This window comes from Suricata suricatta, chromosome 1, assembly GCF_006229205.1.
Source record: "Suricata suricatta isolate VVHF042 chromosome 1, meerkat_22Aug2017_6uvM2_HiC, whole genome shotgun sequence".
Taxonomy (NCBI): domain Eukaryota; kingdom Metazoa; phylum Chordata; class Mammalia; order Carnivora; family Herpestidae; genus Suricata; species Suricata suricatta.
In genome coordinates, this window is record NC_043700.1 from 72686158 (window position 1) to 72707743 (window position 21586).

The 21586-nt window shown below is 39.8% G+C and overlaps 1 protein-coding gene across 5 annotated transcripts in view; it reads right to left on the bottom strand.

Moving 5' to 3' along the window:
• The window catches only part of DCLK2 (doublecortin like kinase 2), a 153364-nt gene that overhangs the window by 59803 nt on the left and 71975 nt on the right, over positions 1-21586 (bottom strand). For all 5 annotated transcript variants that reach the window (XM_029940299.1, XM_029940293.1, XM_029940287.1 and 2 more), the window contains exon 3: positions 1832-1934. In XM_029940299.1, coding sequence (XP_029796159.1) covers positions 1832-1934 — 103 coding nt within the window. The remainder of the gene's footprint in view (positions 1-1831; positions 1935-21586) is intronic.

Sequence of the window (21586 nt, forward strand, 5' to 3'; positions counted from 1 at the left end):
CTAAGACGACATTAGCAATTTATTGAATCTTTCATGCAAGATGTCAGAATCCTAAAAGAATAGAGAGTTAGGACTTTGTTAAGATTAAACATAATCTTTAATTAAGATTAAAATAACATTTTAAAAGCAACAACAACTTTGTCCCCTAATGAATGTAACAGTGGCAGCATTAGGTCTAATATTATGCCCTGATGGAGGTGGTACAATGACATTTACAACAACAGTAATGACAGCAATAGCACATACTATATACGGCACTAACTGCTTTTCCTATTAACTCATTTAATCTTCACAAAATCTTATGAAAAAGCCGATTACCCCCAGTTTGCAAAAGGTTAAGTAACTGGTGACTGAGAGGGAAGAAATCAGTAGCTCTCAAGGACCTTTCACTAATGGAGGTCATCAATAGCTAACAACAAAAACTATGAATGATAAAACAGGCTTAGAGAAATTTATAACACACACAAAAAGCACAGAGAACAATGACTGCTACATACATAGTTCGTCCTAAGTGTTTTGTTGTTGTCACCCAAATTAACTGTATAACCTAGAACATATTGTGTTAAAGTGCCTCAACTTTCAAATTTACTAACATTGATTAAGAAATGTTATGAAATGGAAATTAAGCTAAAGTCAAGGAAGATGTAAAATACAGATGATAATGCAAACGCACAGTTTCTGTCAACCTTAGTCATCGCTGAGAACAGGGGAGATTATTGAAACACATAATACAAAAGAACATTCCCTGTACTTCTTTCTGGTGGTAGTACCAGGTTAAAGCAAGGCCAGTCCGACAGAATATGAAACAGTACAGGAACCCTCAAAGAAATCTGGCAGCAGTGAAAAAAATGAAACAAAAACAAAGTATAGATAAATGAGGCCCAAACACCAAGTAGATACATTATCCTCAAGGTAACTGACACAGTGTAACAGGAAAGAATTACACAAGGAAGTTTGGTACCACAAAATGTATCACCTTGAATTTTAGCAAGTTTATGGATCACACTATTTGGTTAATAGGTCTCTCTAATTCTGGATGGTCAGAATCACAATAACTGGAAATTAGACTGGTTATACCATCAGTCTAATTTTTGAAAAGCCAACATTCCTGATTCATGAAATTAAAGAATGAGAGTATATCTCTAACATCCCTCTCCTATGTGAAATGTTATGTCTGTATGATATTACTTCTTAAAGAGGAAACTATCAGCTAAAATAATTACTGTTACTGTTTAGGTTTAAATTAATTCAAGACAATAGGGTAAAGCAATTTTCCAGAATCAATACACTTGAAATCACTGGGGTTATTGCTAAAAAGTTGAAAACTCCATACACTGGAGAAAGGGATTTTCTTATTGTAGCAATGAAAATAGCTTTATTTTTTTCTGCATATATGAACAATACATGTTATTTTTCTAAGTTGCAAACAGAACAATGAGGTAAAAAAACAAAAACCTGAGACAATTATTATCAACAATTTAGTCACTATCCTTTTATGCACCCCATTATGCACATGGAAATTGCATAACTAACCATTTCAGATTCAATACAATCCATATATTTATGGAGGCACAGCCAGCCCTTGTTCTGAAACTGGGCACGGAATTCATTTCAGAGGCAAAAGAATGCAGTAAAAAGAGAACTAAAATGGCTAAAAATTGAAAAGTACTGGAATAAAGTGTTTTGGTTTTTGTTTTTACAACTAGGCAAATGCTTTCGTTAGTTCACAAAGAGTACAGCCAGTGTCCCCTTTCTACAACATGCCAGACCATGTAACATGTACCAACTAACTAAACCCCAAGCCTCCAAGACACTCAAAGAATTGCCTTACCACTGTGATCCAGGACAAAGTCATCTTGGGCATAACGAAATTTTTCAGGTCCACAAGCAATAAAAACATCATCATCACCAAAAAAGTCTTGCAGACAAGTAACCTAAAAATTAAAAAAAAAAATCACATCCAAGAAATAAATTAGAAACATCAGAAGTAAATTAGAAACATTAAAAGTAAACTAAAAAGTCAGCAAAATTCGTATTTGCAAGCCTCGCCTATAATATGGAGTTGGAATGAAAAGCAATTTCATGTCCTGCTACATTCCCAAGCACTCTACTCTTCACAAAGCACTTCCACACATTCCCTGACCTCAGAACAACAGAATAAGGAGTTCATAGCTCAGTGAGTATGTCTCAATGTCTGTTTCACAAGTGAAGTTGAGGACATACATACACACAAGATGAAGCTATGTTTTCCACATCTCCCTGAATAATGGGTGGCAAGGCTGAAGTTGATGGAGGTCTCTGTTTTCAGTTTAATTTCTTCATTTCTGCCCTTCCTTGTTCTCCACTTCCCAGCTGTGTTACCCTGGGCATGACTTCTCTGTACCTCTGGTACAGGGTGCCTTAGGTTTGTTTTGGGGAATAATGTGTGAAAACTGCCTGGAACAGTGCCGGGCATGTAAGGGCTCAAGGTGTCAATGCTCATCTCCATCACCATCACCAACATGATCATTAAGATCAGAGAAAGCTTCAAGGCTCTTCCAAAGCCCTGTACATAAACGCATCATCTTAATTTCATATTATTTTTTCACCCCGTGGCTCCCAACACATTGTATCAGTTTCAGGTTCCACAAAAACTGGATCCACTGCAGGGGGGACATTCATCTGCTCATCCCAGTGATGAGGACGCCTATCCCCCTGCACTTGGACATAGGTAGGTTCTACTTTCAACTGACTATGTGAGTTTTTTTTTTTTCCTAAGTATGTTCTCAGTAATAATCATAAGTTTTAAAAAATCACTGCTGGGGCACTTGGGTGGCTCAGTTGCTTCAGTGTCTGACTTTGGCTGAGGTCATGATCTCATGATTTTCATGAGTTCAAGCCCACATCAGGCTCTGTGCTGACAGCTCAGAGCCTGGAGCGTGCTTCAAATTCTGTCTCCCTCTCTCTCTGCCCCTTCTCTCTCTCTCTCTCTCTCTCTCTCTCTCTCTCTCTCTCTCTCTCTCTCTCTCTCAAAAATGAACATTAAAAAAATTAATAACAAAATCACCACTATGGTACTTAGAAGAATTGAGCAATTAACCAAATTATATAACTATCAATTAGGCTCAGATTTGCCTCAAATACTAATCTCAAGGAATGGTAGATATGAAATGAATAAGTGACACAACTGATTTAAACAAACGTGTATTTTGACTCATGATACTGACATACCTCCTAGAATATTAAACAAATTTGTATTGACCATTTATTATGTGCCAGGCACCATTCTAGTTGCAAAAGAAACATCAGTAAAGAAATAAAAAGAGACAGACAAAAATACCTGACCTTCTGGAGCAAATGTGAAAAGAAACACAATAAAAATGTGTAAGTAAATGTATGCAGTATCAAAAGGCAGGAAGAGCTTTGAAGAAAGATAAAGCAAAGGAGGACAGTGCTGCAGTACTAAACAGGGTTGTTGGGGAAGGCCTCAGGCAAAGGTTACATTTGAAAACAATATTAAAAGAGACCAAGGAACAAGCATGTCAGGCAAGTGTTCTAGGCAGAGAGCACAGAACACCCAAAAACCCTGTGGAGAGTTCACTCTTGGCATGCTCACGAGAAAGTCCTGGAATATAGTAATAGAGGGGGAAGAGTGGATCAGAGAAGAGGACACAGAGCAGATGACATGTGGCCCTCTCCGCCATTAGTAAGGGCTCTGCTTTATTCTGAGACATAAACACATTGTAGGCTTCAGAGCAGAGGACCATCATATAACTTGCCTTTTAACAGGATGACTCTGTGCTCAGCCTAGACTGTAAAAGGTCAAGGATAGACAGCAGAGTTGGAGGTTATTGCTACATCAGGCAAGAGATGAGAATGGCTTGTGTAAAAGGTGTTGAGAGTGGAAATAGTAAGAAGAGGATACACTACCCGTTGGAGAGGGGGATATGAAAGAGAGAAAAATATGATGGCTCAGGTTTTTGGTTTGAGCCACTAAGAAGTTGGGATTGTCATTAACTCTAATAGGAAAGCATACAAGATAATAGACAAGTTTCATGGTGGAGAGGGTGCTCATGAATTCAGGTTTGGAACATTAAATGTGAAACATCCAGGTGGAGGTGTTGGATAAAAAGTTAAACATACATCGGAATTTCATGGTGGGAGATATGGGCTGGAGGTAGAATTTTAAGACTCACTTGGCATATGGATGGTATTTAAAATCTTGAGATCAGTTATGGCAATGAATGCACATAAGGAAAAGATCTAAAGCCTGAGCTCTGAAGCACAGTAACATTATAAGGTCAAACAGAAGAAGCAAAACCAGCAAAGCAGATTGAGAAGGAGCAGCCAGTGTGGGAGGAGGAAAGAAGAGTCTGTAGTAGGCTGGACAGCAAGTCAAGAAAGTGTTTTGAGGGGGAGGAGAGGACAATCACCTGTGTCGATGTTACTAACAGGTGACTAAGATGAACCTTGAGAAGTAACCAACAACATAGAGATTGGTGGGGTCTTAAAGATGGAAAATAGTTTTAGTAAAATGGTTAAAGAGAAGATTTAATTGGAGCACCTTTAAAAAAGAATAGCAGAGGGTTGTTTGGGTGGCTCACTTGGTGAAGTGCCCAACTCTTAATTTTGGCTCGGGTCATGATCTCATGGTCATGAGATCCAGCCCCCTATTGGGCTCTGTGCTGAGCATGAAACCTGCCTGAGATTCTCTCTCCCTCCACCCCAACCCCTCTCCCCTACTTGTGCTCTCTCTCAAAATAAAAAATTAAACTTTTTTTAAAGAATAGCTGAAGAACTGGGAGACACAGATAAGAGACAACTCTTTCAAGGAGCTTTGACTGGAAAGATAGGGCATAGAATGGGAAGAAAGCAGAAGAAGGAAGCAGAGTCTGTGGTTATAGAGTTTGTTTTTTTTTTTTGAGAAAGAGAGAATGAGAGGTGCTGTGAGAGAGAGAGAGAGAGAGAGAGAGAGAGAGACACTGACTCTCAATCAGGCTTCATACCCAATATAGAGCCCAAAGCAGGGGCTCATCTTAAGACCATGAGATCATAACTGGAGCTGAAATCAAGAGTTGGACACTCAACCAAACAAGCCACCCAGGCAACCCTGAACTTGCTTTTTAAGATGAGAGAAATAAGATACTACCCTATTGAAATGATCTCTAGTAGACAGGAGAAAGATGGTGGCACAAGAAAGAAAGGGGAGACCTGCTAGGGCTGTCCCCCTTGTAAGAGAGACAGGAGAGGGCAGAGTACAGAAGGGACCAAGTTTGCATTTGACTGTGGTCATTCTTCCTAGTAAAGGAATCCAGGTGGACCCTGCTAGGGGGGAACACTTAGTTGGAGGGCTTGTGGGCATTTTCTGATGACTTCCTACTTCACTGAGAAAACTGAAACAAAGTCATCAGCTGAACATGAAGCTGAGAGAGGAGGTACAGCAGGTTTGAGGAGGACGAAAAGGTATAAATTTGCAATCTGGGATTGTAGAGAATTACTCATTAGTTTAATGAATACCTGTTGCCTCCCCTCTGAAAGGAGAGGAAACGAACTGGTTGGATTTGCTATCTCCTCAGCAAAGGCTCTTATTTAAAGAAACTCTGACTAGAAGAGGAGCCCTGTCCCCATCAGGGTCCTGGCCCTAAACCCTCTGCCTACAGCTCCCCCATCACACCAGGACAATGTGGTACACTGTCCCAAGAGGGAAGCAATGATGGGTCCGCAAGCAGCATTCAGGGTCCACTTACAATCCCACCGTCTGCATGACAGAAACTTTTGGTTCTGAAACAAAAGAAGTTATCCAGTTCACATAGTGTTTAGAAAAATCAAAACCTGTAAAGCTGGAATTCTTACAATTTCATGGGGTCACATCTGACTAGTCAAGAGAAGAAAGTCAATATAAACAAAGATGATACAAAAAAAATAGACTGCACTGATAATGAGTAAATAAGAAATAAATGGGAATATTCTCTCCCTCTACTGCTGCTGATTTAAAATACAAGACTCTGCAGGCGCCTGGGTGGCTCAGTCAATTAAGTGTCTGACTCTTGATTTCGGCTCAGGTCATGATCCTAGGGTCATGGAATATGACCTTCTTAAGATTCTTTCTCCCCTCTGCCCTTCTCCCCGCTTTCTCCTTGCCTCTCTCTCCCCCACCTCTAAAAAAATACAAGTCTCTGTTCACATTTTTCACAACATAGATATGGACTGTTTGGACTGTGATTACTATGTTCAACAAAACTGTAAAGGTTAAAACTTACTAGAAAGAGAACACCAGCAGAGAAGCGAGTTGATGAGTAAACCAAAACTAACGTTCACAGAAGGGAAATGAGGTTTCAGTCATTTTCACCTTCACTGCAGAGGAAACTCAACTCATGGTATTAACTAAAATACAGGAGCAGGCCCAGGAAGCATGTGCTGAGGGTAAGTTTTTGCAGCATCATGCTGCTGGCCTCACCACCTCACCTCCTCCTTTTTCTTTCTTTCTTCCTTTCTTTTTTTTTTTTTTAACAAGCAGACACCTTGGGCAAGATGCCAATTTCATCGCATCTTTAAAGACTGAATGTGAACACATGTGAAAGCAGTGGTTATTTCTTCATTTTCATTAATTTATACCCTCAAATAATTTTTTTAAATTTATTTATTTTGTGGGGCTCCTGGGTGGCTCAATTGGTTAAGCATCTGACTCTTGATTTTGGCTCAGGTCATGATCTCACAATTTATGGAATTGAGCCCTTGACAGACTCTGTGCTCACAGTGCAGAGCCTGCTTCGGATTCTCTTCTTCTCTGCCCCTTCCCCACTAACATGTGTGTCTCCCCCCACCCTCCCCATCTCTCTTCTTAATTTCTTAAGTGTTTTTTTTTTTTTTAATTTTGAGAGAGAGCAAATGCATGACAGAGTGCAGGGGAGGGGCAGAGAGAGAGTGAGAGAAACCCAAGCAGGTTCTGTGTTGTCAGCACAGAGCCTGACAGGGGGACTCAGTCTCACAAAATGTGATCCTAACCTGAGTGGCAATCAAGAGTTGCACATTTCATTTACTGAGACACCCAGATGCCCCTCTTTTTTCTCTTTGATAATTATTCAAGGAGGCTGTTGGTAGAAACTATTCTTTAATATGCACATGTAAACATATTCATAAGAATTTTACAAGTATATGTATACATGTGTGTATTTATATGTATATTACATGAACCAAATTTCTGTATATAATTTCTGGGAGTTTAAGATACCTTAATTTAAAAAAAGATATCTGAATTTTTTGGGCTCTAATTGGAGCTCCATACTGGGCTTGATCCCATCACCTGGGGTCATGACCAGAGCAGAAATCCAAGGTCAAGCACTCAACCCACGGAGCCACCCAGGTGCCCCAATGTCAACATTTTTAGAGAATGCAGAGGAATTGAGGACTATGAGCCTATCATTCTAATATTATGCTGAAACTATATCTGCATAACACTAGGCCTCTGTATAACACAGCCGTTGCTTGCCCATGCTTACGTTTTACAATCAAATGGACTACATAATTAATTGTTCCTAGGAGTGTCCCAAACCCAGTCAATACTTTTCCAAGTGAAATATCTGACAAAATGCCAGATATTTAGTGGATGTAAGCTAAAATATACTTCTCATCAATGGGAATCACATTAATTTATCACTGTACATTCAGTCTAACATTAACCAAGTGCCTACAATATGCCAGGCATTTAAAAAAAAAGCCAAGAAGCAAACAGTCTGTTGGTAGAAATGGACAAGAAAAGTAACAGTTACCGTTCAAAACATTACAATAAGAGAATACTGTAATGGAAGAGCATCCTGACAGTTACAGGGATAAAGCAGCTCAAAAGAATATCCCATAAAATACTCAATGCCTTGAGAATATTTCATATATTTGAACACTTACGTAATTCTAACTTTTATGTTTTTCAACATATTTCTTGTTCTCTAACTGTGATAGTCTCATTCCTTTTATCATAAATTTTAAAAACTGGGATTTAACATTGAGTTATTGGCCTTGCCACTAAATGTGACTCAGAAAAGAACATATCAATATCATGAATAACATCGGAGAGTCATTCTTAACAAGGGTGAGGAAAGTGTATCAGTTTCGAAGACCTCTTACTGTCTGCTTTTAAATTCTTCAGTGCAAGAAGCTCTTCAGGAATAATGGATGTTCTGAAAGAAGCTACATAAACAAGGGGGAAGTGATTTCTGCTAAGGTACAAAATTAAAGCAATCGGTAGGATCTAATGGGGAAACATCCAACTGAGAAATAATGTATCGGTGGGACCATATCTAAGCTTTCCAAAGGAATGTGGGCCATTTAAAAACATTAATTTTTCCTATCCTTTAGGAGACAGATTAATTAGGTCAGGATGGCTGCTGGCAGCCATAATTTTAGTGCTAGTTCTTAACAGATTACATAGATTAATAGATTACAACTCTTTTTTTTTTATTTCCCTATTTGTTCTCTGTTAAAGGATATAGAAGCAGATACAAAGGCTTGAGGTCTGTTAAAGATACTATGCATGTATTAGGAGAATAAAAAGAAAAAAGGTAGAGTATACAGAGATGCAATCTTCCCTGAACACTCATATTATGAATAAGAGGTCTCTTTCCTGACCCATTGGCACACTTTAGAAATCTTGCATTTCTTTTCCTTTCCAGGGTTATAAAGGTGTTGATGTTAAAACAGATTGGATTTCTCCAAGATCTCTTCTTACTATAAAATTCTAAAATCTAAATATTTTAGTTTCTAAGAAAAGCTTATTTATATTTTAGGAGACCATGTCCAAAAAGTTAAGTGCAGAAAAAAACGAACCCTATTTTAAGTGGGTAAATAGCAATGTCCACTGAGGTTTCTTTCTGTTTCAGCTTCATATGTCCTCAAAGAAATCTTCAACAAAATCTGTTGCTCCTTATAAATCCAGGTCTACCTTAGTACTCTAATTCGCCCAACATAGACATTATCACTGAGGTAATTGCCTGGTTTTGTGTCTAAACCTCTCGCCAGACTGTGAGATCCATACATTCAGGGACAGTCTTGTTCATTACTGTAGTTCCAGCACAGTACATAACCTCTAGTATAAAGCACTTGTTCAATACATTTCTGTTGAATTAATGTTCTGAATCTCGCTTCCTACAAATAGCCCTTCTCTAAAGGCTCCACACTCCTTCACTGAATCCATATCAACTCATTATCATGCAAGGTAGTCCTTTCCCCCAGATTTATTATATTGGCTTTCTATACCAAGATAATCTATAACCTCTTTAAGTACATCAGTCAAATCCTATAGCTCCTTAAAGAAAATATTCAGGGGTGCCTGGGTGGCTCAGTCTGTTGAGCGCTGCATCCGACTTCAGCTCAGGTCATGATCTCATGGTTTGTGATATCAAGACCTGTGCTGGGCTCTGTGCTGACAATGCAGAACCTACTTGGGATTCCTTCTCTCCCTCTCTCTGCCCTGTCCCTGCTCTCTGGGTGCATTCTCTCTGTGTCTCTCCCTTTCTCCCTCCCTCCCTCACTCTCTCTCTCTCTCTCTCTCTCAAAAATAAACACCAAAATTTTGTTTTTTAAAAAAGATATGCCTGGGTGGCACAGTTGCTTAAGCATCTGACTCTTGACCTCAGCGCAGTTTATGATCTCACAGTTCCCAAGTTTAAGCCCCCGTCTAGCTCTGTGCTGATGGCATGGAGCCTGCTTGGGAATCTGTGTCTCCGTCTCTCTTCCCCTTCCCTGCTTGTGTTCTCTCTCAAAATAAATAAATAAACTTAAAAAAAAACTAAAATATTCAGCTATTGGTTCTAAACCTTCTCAAGATCTTTGTGGATGAAATCTGAAACTGGCCCCTTATTTAGTGGTCAGGGAGAAACCAAAGAAAGAGGCAGACAACTCCAAGTTGGTAGATGGCAGTTTTAACCAGCAAAGGCAGCTTACACACGAAACCTGTCTTGGGTAGCAGCAAGACAACTGGGTCCCCGCACCTGCCTGCCAAACCTTCCAAGTTCACACAGAGGTCTTAGCTGGGTTCGGGCACGCGCACCATGCAGATGTTCTCAACACACATCATCTCAAAGCTATGTCTTTGGAGCAGCCCCTGGGAGTGGGGAAGGCAAGCAGAACCCACATTCCAAGAACAGAGAGAAGGTCAGGAGCCTCCGACCACCCACATCCCACTCACAGGCCAACCGACAGTCACGTCTTGATGGTCTCCCCCAACATCAGCAAATGCTGTATCAAATTTTGGCTCTAGATACCTTAAAATAACTTTTTAAAAACTCATTTTAGATCATGCAAGTTCTTTCAGAAAGTAAATTCCTTACATCATTATTTCAGGGTTACCTGAGAAAAATTACCTAGGAAACCTACTACTGCGACCATTTGGTAGAGGACATTTAAAGCAATGCAATTTGCTATTAAATCTGCCATTTGGTGCTAGTCAGACTTGAAGATGTATTAAATAGGTGTCTCTTGAGATACTTTCCAAAACTATTTTATTGAAAATTGCCAAGACCTCATAAGATAAAAATGAAAAAGAAACATCATTAGAGCTCAGTAAAGGACTAGTAAAGGACTAGTTTAAAATGGCATTATCTAAATATAGTCAGGGTCAAAATCTCAGTTCCCAGGAAATGTCTATCTTGCAGAGCGAAAACTATATTTTATAGAAGAAATGGGGTTGATACAGGGAAACTGAGGGACTCCATGAAAATCTACTCTTTGCTCCATTTCCTGCTTCTATTCTTGCTGAGACCTGCACTCTTGCTGCACACATGCCTTAACGTATGTCCTCCTTGTAAGGGGTAAGGAGTTAATGATTTCTTTTTTTTTTTTAATTTTTTGAATGTTTTTTTAATTTTATTTTTGAGAGAGAGAGAGAGAGACAGTGTGACCAGGGGAAGATCAGAGAGAGAGGGAGACACAGAATTGGAAGACAGGCTCCAGGCTCTGAGCTAGCTGTCAGCACAGAGCCTGATGCGGGGCTCGAACCCACGAACTGTGAGATCATGACCTGAGCCAAAGTCGGACACTTAACTGACTGAGACACCCAGGCGCCCCAGGATTTAATGATTTCTTTGGAGTCTTCCAGCACAACAGACAGCATCTAAGGACTAAGAAGCCATCATGTCCATATTCCAGATCACTGGTGCTAAATATGTCAGTGCTAGACCCCTGGCTCCCAGGAATAACACCCAGGTCCTCATCTTTGTTCTAACTACCAGTTCCAGGATGCGTAAGAGAACACACACATCAGACCATAATCCTCAATTAAAAACTCTCAGCCCCATGCAAAGACAAGACTGCCTCCTTTCCTGAGTCTCCTAAATGCTCTGCTTGTACCTGCTCTGTCTCTAGACCTTCAATAAACTCTGTTTTCACCTTTTGCTGGCTCATGCTTGATTTCTATCCTTCATGCAGACAGGGACCCTCTTGGCAATCCTGTGGGATCCCCCTCTGGGTCCTTGGACCTGGCCTGCCAGCACAAGAATGATAGATATCAGGCATATAAAACACACATTGGGATTTTCTATGGATTTTCTTTAATTTTAACTATGTATATGAAACAGAGCAAGATTAGGAACAAAGGTCTACATCGGTTAAAATTAAAGGCTTTCATTGCTAGAGTCCAGTTTTAAAAGGTACCCAGGTGGCTCGGTCTGTTGAGTATCCAACTTCAGATCGGGTCATGATCTCACAGTATATGGGTTCAAGCCCTGCATCAGGCTGGTAACTGTGCTGGTAAGTCAGAGTGTGAAGGCTGCTTCAGATTCTGTGTTTGTCTCTCTCTCTCTCTGCCCCTCCCTCACTTGGTCCCTGTCTCTGTCTCTCAAAAATAAACAAACATTAAAAAAAATTTTTTTAAGGCTGTCTCTAGTAAAGAGTAAACAAAAAAAATTTTTTTTTCTAACTTACTTCTAAAGAGAATTTGAAAGAGCTCAGAAAAGAAGTCAAGTAAGTGGCTTATATTTGAAATCAAAATTATATCAGCTTTTAATGGAACTGCATTGATACCCTTGATTTCTTTTCCTAAGAAATGAATACAAGTCATAAATTGCCAGAAAGAAACTGCATTTAATTTTGAACCCCCAAAGACACTTCTATCATATATAATTTTTCTACCATGTAAACAAATGGGAATACAGGTTTTTTAACATGTAAAGAAAATCCAAATGACAATTTTAACATACAATAAAGGATAAGCCTAACAAACTGCTGAGGCATTATCTTTCTGTGTCTATGCATGAGGTACTCTTTGTTGTTGTTAAATACATCACCCTCATAGATATTTGAAAGCTATAAATTCAGCATAACTAATATTATCCCACAAACACACCATCACCTTTTTTCTTTAACCAGTTCTACCCTTAGGATATAAATTCTGCTTAACACAAAGAGGAAACCCCGTATCTGAAATAAAGAAAAGGTAAATTATTTGATTCTTCCAAAATGCTAAGAACAACCACCACAGATACAAAGTTAGGAAGCAGGGGCCGGGGTCTCCCCATTTCTTTCCCCTCTACCCAGAATACAATCAGCATAAATAGCCTCCTTTGTTCCCAGTAAATGTTGGCTAGCCTACAGTAAGGGAAGGACCCCTTTGTACAGTAAAAAGAAAGCTACTTAGAATAGCAATGTTTTCCAGCTTCCTGTAAAACCATTCAGCCAGGCACTCGAGACACTGTGGTTGCCATGGAAACAGAACTGAAGCTAAGAGAAGACAGTACTTGACAGTAAAGGGCTTCTCAACTGCATCTACAGACAACTCCCGACATTTAGTTTGTTTCCATTAAAAAAATACTGGACCTAACCTTTCCTTTCCCAATGGGACTTCTTCATAATAATGACTGTTCACCAATTACAACTAATCACAGAATCCTGAGACCAAAGATTTGGTTTCAGGAAATACCTCTGTTAACAGGATAAAAATAATCTTGAAAAATTCATAGCTGTTTGGCTACCAAATATATTCTGGAGGAGAGACAATGATCACTGTTCCTAGAAATGAGGTAATTTCTAAGCTGACCCTCTGACTGCCCCCACTGAGGATCCCAGTGTTAATTCCTACAGGAAAAAGTTTCAAATATACCCTAGAGCTTTCTGCCACTGGAAGGAGGCTGCAGCAAGAATTTAAAAGAATTCAGGTAAGGAAGTCAGAGGAAACCTATTATGGCAACCATTATGAGTCTCCCTTGAATTCTGGGGAGGCCGGAGCTGCACATTTGCAAGCAGATGTGACTGGAGCCAGAGTCCGCACTCTCCAGGACTCCACGATCTTCAAATAATAAACACAGATATCAAACCACAGGCATTACAGAGGGGAAACTGAGAGCCAAAGTAAGAGGACACAATTTTTTCTTTAATGTTTATTCATATTTGAGAAAGAAAGAGACAGAGAGCGAGAGAGAGCATCTGAAGCAGACCCTATGCAGACAGCAGCAAACCTGATGCGGGGCTTGAATTCACAATCGCAAGATCACGGCTTAAGCCAAGTCAGATGCTCAACCAACTGACACCCAGGCTTCCCAAACAGGGCTATTTTCTAATCCAAATTTTTGTTTCCAACAGAAAGGGATAGGGAACAAGTATGAAATACCTCACTGTATGTACTGTACACAATAAGTCTCATGAATTTCATTTAACCCCCAGAACAACCTTAAGTGAGGCATGAGGATCACCATTTTCCACAAATAGAAACAAAGGATCACAGAGGGCACATACAGAACTGGCTCACGGTCAAACAAGCAGAGAAGGAGCGGAGTCTGACTTCTGCCTATGAGACTCTCTGAACCTGACCACACACTGTCTCCCTAAAGAAGAAAACCGTGTGATCTACAATTTATGAAAAACAACATGAGAGCTTATTGACAGGAGTCAGGAAAGTTTTTATAGATGCCAAAACCCAAATAACCTGACCATTTTTCTAGGTCTTACATTTATGAAGTAAATGAATGGCAAATACATAAACTTATGTTTAGGATTTATCTTTCTTTTTAAGGATCAACTTCTAAGTCATGTCATAAGGTCCATATAAGTTCAGGCTAACTTCCTATTATTTAGGGAATACCGAGTATGTTCTGAAACTGGTAACTCAAATGAATTGGCTAACTCTCTAAAAACAAATTACAAGCACAAGTTAGAATCATACGGTTTTTTAAAAAGGACTTCATTTGCTGCCAGAATGGAAATTCTAAGAGTATAAACATGTATTAATAAATATTATGACCTTTAAAATTTTAACATGAAGGAAAAACCTGCAATATTTTCCAGAAATTTAGTCTCTGCATATAAAAAAACCACCATCAGATTAGTCCACCCTTATGGCATCAGTTCAGCAAATGGGGAGTGCATCCAGGTAGTTAAGACCTTTGGAACCAAGACAAAGAGATCCATTAGTTAAGGTGGGGAGGAAAAACTTGGTCAGTTAATTCTAGACTTGTTCTGGAAAACACCAACCACTCAGCACTATGACTACAAACAGTGTCACTATGCTGTAATATAGTAGGGCTATTTAGGTTTGTAGGAAAATCATCTCTACTAAAATAAATTTTTTAAAACAATCATGTCCACTTTTTATGTTGCTGTCATCTTAATAAAATTATTTTCCTCCTTCCTTGCCATTATGCTCTGAACTTTCACTTGTGAAATTAAAAAGACCACCCAATTACCCTTTCAGCAGCCTCTCTGCCCACTTCTAGTTTGCTGCATATGACATCGGTGGGTTGAGGGAGAGATTAGGTTTAGGAAACTGGGTAAGTGCTAAAGGCTTTGTGCCCAAATTTCACACTGTGTCCAAACTTCCCTTTGCTTATTTCCTAGTTTTAAGCTATTGGGTACAGCCTGGTGAGCTGACTAGACCTGAGTCTACAGTAAATGGGGCAGTTCTATGCTGCAGAAAACATAAGATTTTGGTTTCTATAGCTGCATCTATTTTCACATGACAAGGACGCAAAATTTTCACTTTCAAACCAACATAAATCCTACATGAAAAGCAATGAGAAAATTTCTTCCCAGTGCAAGCTTCTTAGCAAATGAAAGTCTCACTTCCCGGCCAAAGAAACCCTTTGAATAAGTTACATGCCTGTGGCTATTCAGAAACGGAAAGCATGCCATCCATTTGAATTATTTATGACAACATTTTAAAAATGAAAGTGATATTGGCTGAGGCAAATACCACAATTAGATTTTCCTGTTTAAAAGGCACCTGTTCCTGAAACACAGCCTAAAACTTGTTACACTAACATATACATAACTGATTTGCAAGTTGTTAGAACAAGTACTTAGTTTAGGAGAATTCAAAACAAGATAGCTCAGCAGTTTAGATTTATGTGATTATCAAGATTCACTGTAAATATGCAAAAACCCAAAGGAGGGTTATATCTATTGACTGTGCACTGCTATTCTGATTTATGCAGAACTTAAGAATAAGGTATAAAAAGTCTTTTTCTGATGTTTCATTTTAAGGTAATTTGATGTATTTAAGTAATCTAGGACCAGATCAAAGACTACAGCAAATAATATCCAGCTCCCAGAGTTAACAAAAGTTATTGTGTCATGCTTGCCTCAGATCTCTTTAATATCTGCAAATTAAACATTACAAAGTTAAAATCTCTTTTGGTCCCCAAGACTCACTTCTCCCTCCCTCCTGCCTTAAGTCTCCAGCACCTCAGGAAAATACTATCAAGTTATTTATCATGGGCCCTCCTAAGCCATGTTTTTTGTCCTTACATTACAGATGAATATATCCATAGACAACCAAAAATATTGTTTAGTAGGTCTTTAAACTTTTATATAAGTTGTATCACACTAAATATATCATCCTACAATTTGTTTTGGGGGAGGTTTTGTTTTGTCTTTTACCTGGTTTTGATTTTGAAACCTTACCAGGTCTTAGTTCTTATTAATTCCCTTTCTCAGCTCATTGATCCAGTCCTAAAATTTAATTTTTAAAAGATCATTCTATCATTAACATTATTACTTTTGATAAACTACAAAGAAATTCTGCATACCCTCAATACTTGCAAATTCTTTCAAATAAATACCTGTTTTCTCAGAATGTTCATTTTAGATATTATAACCAGTATAGTGCTCAAGTTCTCAGATGTCAGAAAAGATGTATGAGTCAATTCTTTCTTTGCTCATAAGACTTCATCTCCAATTATGAGAAAGGAATGTACAAGAAGTGCTTGACATCTAGGTCCAGAGATTTAGGCATAACTGTTATTCCAAAGAAGGGTTTCTTGACTCAAATGAGTATAAACCCTGGAAAAAAATTTTTTTAATTACTAAAACTTGAACTTGTCTAAACTTTCAGAAAAAAAAATCTATAAGATGCCTTAGAATTACAAATTCATAGAAATAGTTCCTTTCAAAAGACAAAGATAAAGAAAAAAAAAACACAGGTTAGATTTATTTTACACTCTGACACAAGGCCACAAGGCAGGTTTTAAAGGCATAAGAAACTTCTGTTTCATAGAAAATGCATAAAAGGAATCCCTCCCTAAAGAATTCCATAAGCTGGAAAATACTGATGAACTGTATGCATGCACAATGCCTTATCTTTTTCTTGCATCCAGAGAAATATTTCAAAGAAACATCTATTTATTTTTTGCAAATCTCCAGGGGTGTCAATTAAACTGAGACTGGAATCAGCAAGTAAGGGAAGTTGTCTGTAAGCATTTATCATCAAGTTATATGCCTTGCTTAGGGAGCCAGCTGTCTTAAATAACCATCCCCTCCCTGGGGCCACAAGTCTAGGCAAGAATGCTACTCATGTCAGAAACTCATGTCACAAGATTAGATTTGAATGGAAAAGCAAAGGGAACGTGGTCTCTTTGCTCCAGCTGGGATTGATTATTCCCTTCCCAACAAGGAGGCTGTTCTTTAGCCTGAAAAGAAGAGCCTCCTTCCTTCTTGGATATTTTCCAATCCATCATGGCACCTGAGTGACTTAGAGATTACCCTGCCTAACAACAACCTTGCAGCCTCTCAGTCTCCCTCCAGGAAGACGTTTTGGCATGTAATTTCTCCATCAATATGAACAGAAGCTACCCTTGGATTCCTGTGGTGTGGCAAGGTTAACTTGGGAACCTAAGCAGGTGAATAAAACCAGAAGGAAATCAAGATGGAGGCTTAGGGAACCTAGGCCAGCATGAGTTTATAGCAGCTGAGGAGGATGGGGAAAAATCCAGCACCTGGACTGTGTTCATCTTTCACCATATTGTACCCAGAACACCCAGCACTGTGTCTGAGTGTAGAACATTCAGGGAATATTTATTGAGTGAATGAATGGATGAATAGCACAGAGAAGGGGCTCCAGGTTCAGTGGCTCAAAGTATTAGATTCATCGGGGGGCAGCTTCTACTAGCAGCATATGCATAGAGATGCCTATGGAGAACCAAAGGGCTTAGGCAGAAAACAGATGTGACACGGGGAAACTTAGGTCAGCACAGCAGTAAGGATCTGAACACAGCAGGAACCCAAATGTAAGTAAATGTTATCACAATATACCGCATCCACCTATCCCCTACCACTATAGCCAGTTTGTCTCCAGCAGCTTAAATAAGTTAAAGGGAATACTCCAGCTTACAGCAGTCCTCATATCAGCAGCACTATGGACAGGAAGGATGTGCTTAGAAAATAGGGAAAGAGCTGAAGAGGAAAGGGTTTCTCCCCCATGTTGAGAGTCCAAAGCTCCACTTCACCTTCCTAAAACAGGAAAAAATGCTGAAGGGGATTATCATCATCATGATACATATAGCGCAACAAATTATTTAAATGCATAGAAATTGCAACTCCATGAACTCATTAGGTAGTGATGTTTTTAAGTTTGTTTAAATAAATGAATAAACTGACTTTCTGAGAGGGAGGAACTGAGAGAAAGAGGAGAGGGAGAGAGGGAGGGAGAGAATCCCAAGAGGGCTCTGTGCTATAGGGTTTGATTCCATGGTTCCAAAGATCATGACCTGAGCCGAAATCAAGAGTCAGATGCTACACCGACTGAGCCACCCAGGCGCCCCCATCAGGTGATAATTTTTTAAGACTAAATATGGATCCTTCATAAATGTGAGGCACTGGGCCAAATGACCCACAAAGTCCTTGCCACTACCTCCACGAGTTGGTGATAAACCCTGGCAGGGGACCAAGGATGTGTTCCTTCTTTACAGCCTGGTAAAGAACAGCCGTTTCTTGTCTCCATTTCTGACACGGTCTACCTTACTCTGCCTTGAGTCCCAATTCCCCAGCACAGGCACACTCATCTCGCTCTCCTCCAGCTCCAGGAGAAGGACTAGCTCATAGACCGAGAAATTAGTCCCACCCTTAAGACCACATCTTCAAATGGCAGTTGCTGTTCCTGTTTAGCGTGCGGTGATTTTCTTCAGTACTTCCCAAATATTATTCAGAACGTCAGCCAGTGCTGTCTTGGGCTGAAATCTCCCCAGGCTGAACAGTCTCACCAACAGAGGAGGGTGATGAACAAAGTTTGCAGCATATTTTTTTAAGTGCCATATTCACACTTAAAAAAAAAACACACATTATTTCATGATTTATTTAGAAGAATGGGCTTCTGAAATGATTAGGTTTTCTATTGTAATAAAGACTCAGGTCCCCCTCCTATAAGGAAGCATGGCCATATAAACAAGTAAGAACAAAGTGGCTCAGGACTGCATTAATTCACAAACTCCATCCTCAGGTCCTAACAAACAGGACTGGGTGTGGGTGTGGCACGGGATCCTGTTCTAAAAGGAACAGTCTTTCCACATTCTCCACTCCTTGAGAGACCACCCTGGAGATATCGAGGCCAATAAGCAGCCCCTTCATGATGAGTCTGACAGTGGGCACTGACCCCAATCCTTCCACCCCAGGACAGACAGGATGTTGAGGACTACTCAGAAGGGGGAATGCCATGCACCAAGAAGGCTGCTAGGAAAGACAACCTGAAAGATGCCTGCGTGCATCCGGTGTGTCCTTGCGGGAAGCACGAACGTCGGTGTAGTGGCCACTGTGATTCCTGGGGCTCGTTTCCTGGGTACTGCTGAAGTGCTGGGCACTGTGTGAGGACGGCTACTGCTAACAACTCAGGTTTTGATATACCCACCTTTCTTGCCTTCAGCACAGTGGAATTAATAATCACAGAAGATTCATAACCCTTTCCACTTCGCAAGAGTTCGGCAATCCTTCCCTCTTAAATCATCAACATCATTGTGGGATAAATAATTTGAATATGACTCTCATCATGGCCATGAGCTGTACATGTAGCAAACCTCCTTCTGCTCCTTTTGTTTGAATTGGCTTGGCTCTCTTTCCCCTCCCAACCTCATCCAGAAGCAGCACTCCTATTAAAATTCATGATGTTTCCCTCAATGCAAGTGTCTGATTGCAGCTGTCAGTTCCCCAGTTCAAGGATTTTCATGCTGCCTGAGAGGACAATGTGAGGCTCGCACTGCTACGGAAATAGGTCAAGCTCAATTTTTCTATTTCAGCTCTGCTGCCAAAAGTGTAGGCTTTGCCTTCTAGAAAAAAAAACACGTCCTCTGGGTAGGCTCAGCACTTAAGAAGAGGTGAAGAGGGCACACTTGTTTCCCTCACCAGGGGAGATCACCACAGTTTCCTCACACAATGCCTCTGAACCTTTGTTTCATCACTGGTGACTCTCTGGAAGAGCCTGTCTTTTTGTCTTTTGTGTTATCATGCTTCACAGACCTTGAGACACCAAATGAAATGGATCACAACAAAAGAGGAACTGAAGATAGGGCATCAGACACCAAAAAGATTCATCCTGTTGAGTTGGTTGGTTTTTTCACCCTGTGCTACCTAGAGAATGAAGGACAGGCAAGTGGAAAACCAGCAGGTCTGTTATACACAACAGAGCCCAGATCCATCTCCCCAACTCCTTTCCCCTCTCCTCATTCCCACGCATGCTTACACTCTTCTACGTGGGGCAAATGCTATGGAAACAGTGTGTAACAGGGAAGGAAGAGGACATAAGAACATTCTTAAATCCTCAAAAAGTCAACATAATCCAGAACTACTGCTGAATTATTGAATGTCACTACAAGAGACCTAGTAATTTACATGGCACTAAACCCCAAGCCCACCCCATTTTACAGATGTGGAAACAGAAGCTGTAAGTGAATTCTCTAAGGCACAAATGCAGGGGGCAAGGTTAGGAAGAAGCCAGGTCCCCTTACTCCTAGGAGCTCCTTCTACTTTACTCCTGTATCAGGAAAGGGAGAGAAGCATGCCATAGACAGATAATCAAACACCCTGAAACCAGCTAAGTTTTCTTGTACTGTCTAGCAAATTTTCTTAAGAACAAGGCGTTCTAAAAAAAAAAAAAAAAAAAAAAAAGAGCACTCACTAGAGAGAGGAGATCTGGATTCTAATACCTACTAAACATTTTTTGTTCACCTCAAGAAATTTATTAACCATTAGTTATTTTACTCACAAAGCTTATATTAATCATTAGTTCTTTTACTCATAAAACTAGGGGTTTAGAGTACATGACCTATAGTCTCCTGCCAGTCATACAGGAGCAGGTTTCCACACAAGTATTCGCTGTGCTACATTCCTGGCACTATGTCAAGCACAGAGGGGATTAAAGGAAATGAATAAGAGAAGACCCCTTTTGTCAAAGAGCATTCACATTTCTTTCCCACTGTTACATCAAGCCAGGTCTTCAAGCATACAGAACAACTCGGAACACATTATGTTTCTGAACACCTAACACGTACAAAGCACAAGGCTTGTTACTAGAGAAACAACAACCAAGAGTAACAAATGAATGGCCATCACTTTAAGCAGGAGAGAAGATACATACCTGTGAGAAGTGAAATAACTTAACCCATTACAAAATGGACTCGTTTGCCAATTTATCTTCTATCCAGTCGGATCTGAGAGTGGGTTTGAAAAGCTTTCTTAGGAAGTAAAATAAGCAAGCCAGACTAGCCAGAGGGAGGGGTTCAATTCCAATGGTAAACAAATTGGGGACAAGAAGGGATGAGACACTGGAGGTTGTGGTAATGCAGACACTATTTCCAAGCATGAATTATAATGCTATAGCCAAAGTCTGATCTTCTAGAACATTCCATAATCATTTTTACTTCTGACTTCTATACCTTTTCATAGGCATTTCCTACCTGCCCTCTCTACCACCCCAGTTCTCAAACTCTTCTGCCCTCTCAAGGTTGAGATCAACTTCTATTCTTTAGGAAGTTTCACTTTAGTTAAATACTGCTATCCCTTTCTTTATCCCTGATCATATTACTTTCCACATCAAACATATTAAATTGTCATTTAACTTAAGATTACTTTTGACCAATTTATAATGATGGATTTTTTTAGGGTTTTATTTTTTTAATTTTTTTAAGTTTATTTTTGAGAGAGAGCAAGCAGGGGAGGGGCAGAGAGAGAAGGAGAGAGAGAATCCCAAGCAGGCTCTGCACCATCAGCATGGAGTCCAACACAGGACTCAAACCCATGAACCATGAGATCATAACCTGAGCCAAAGTCAGATGCTTAACCGACTAACCCACCCAGGGGCTTGTTGGGGTTATTTTTATGTTTTTTTTTTTTTTTGAGAAAGAGAACATAAGTGGGGAGGGGCAGA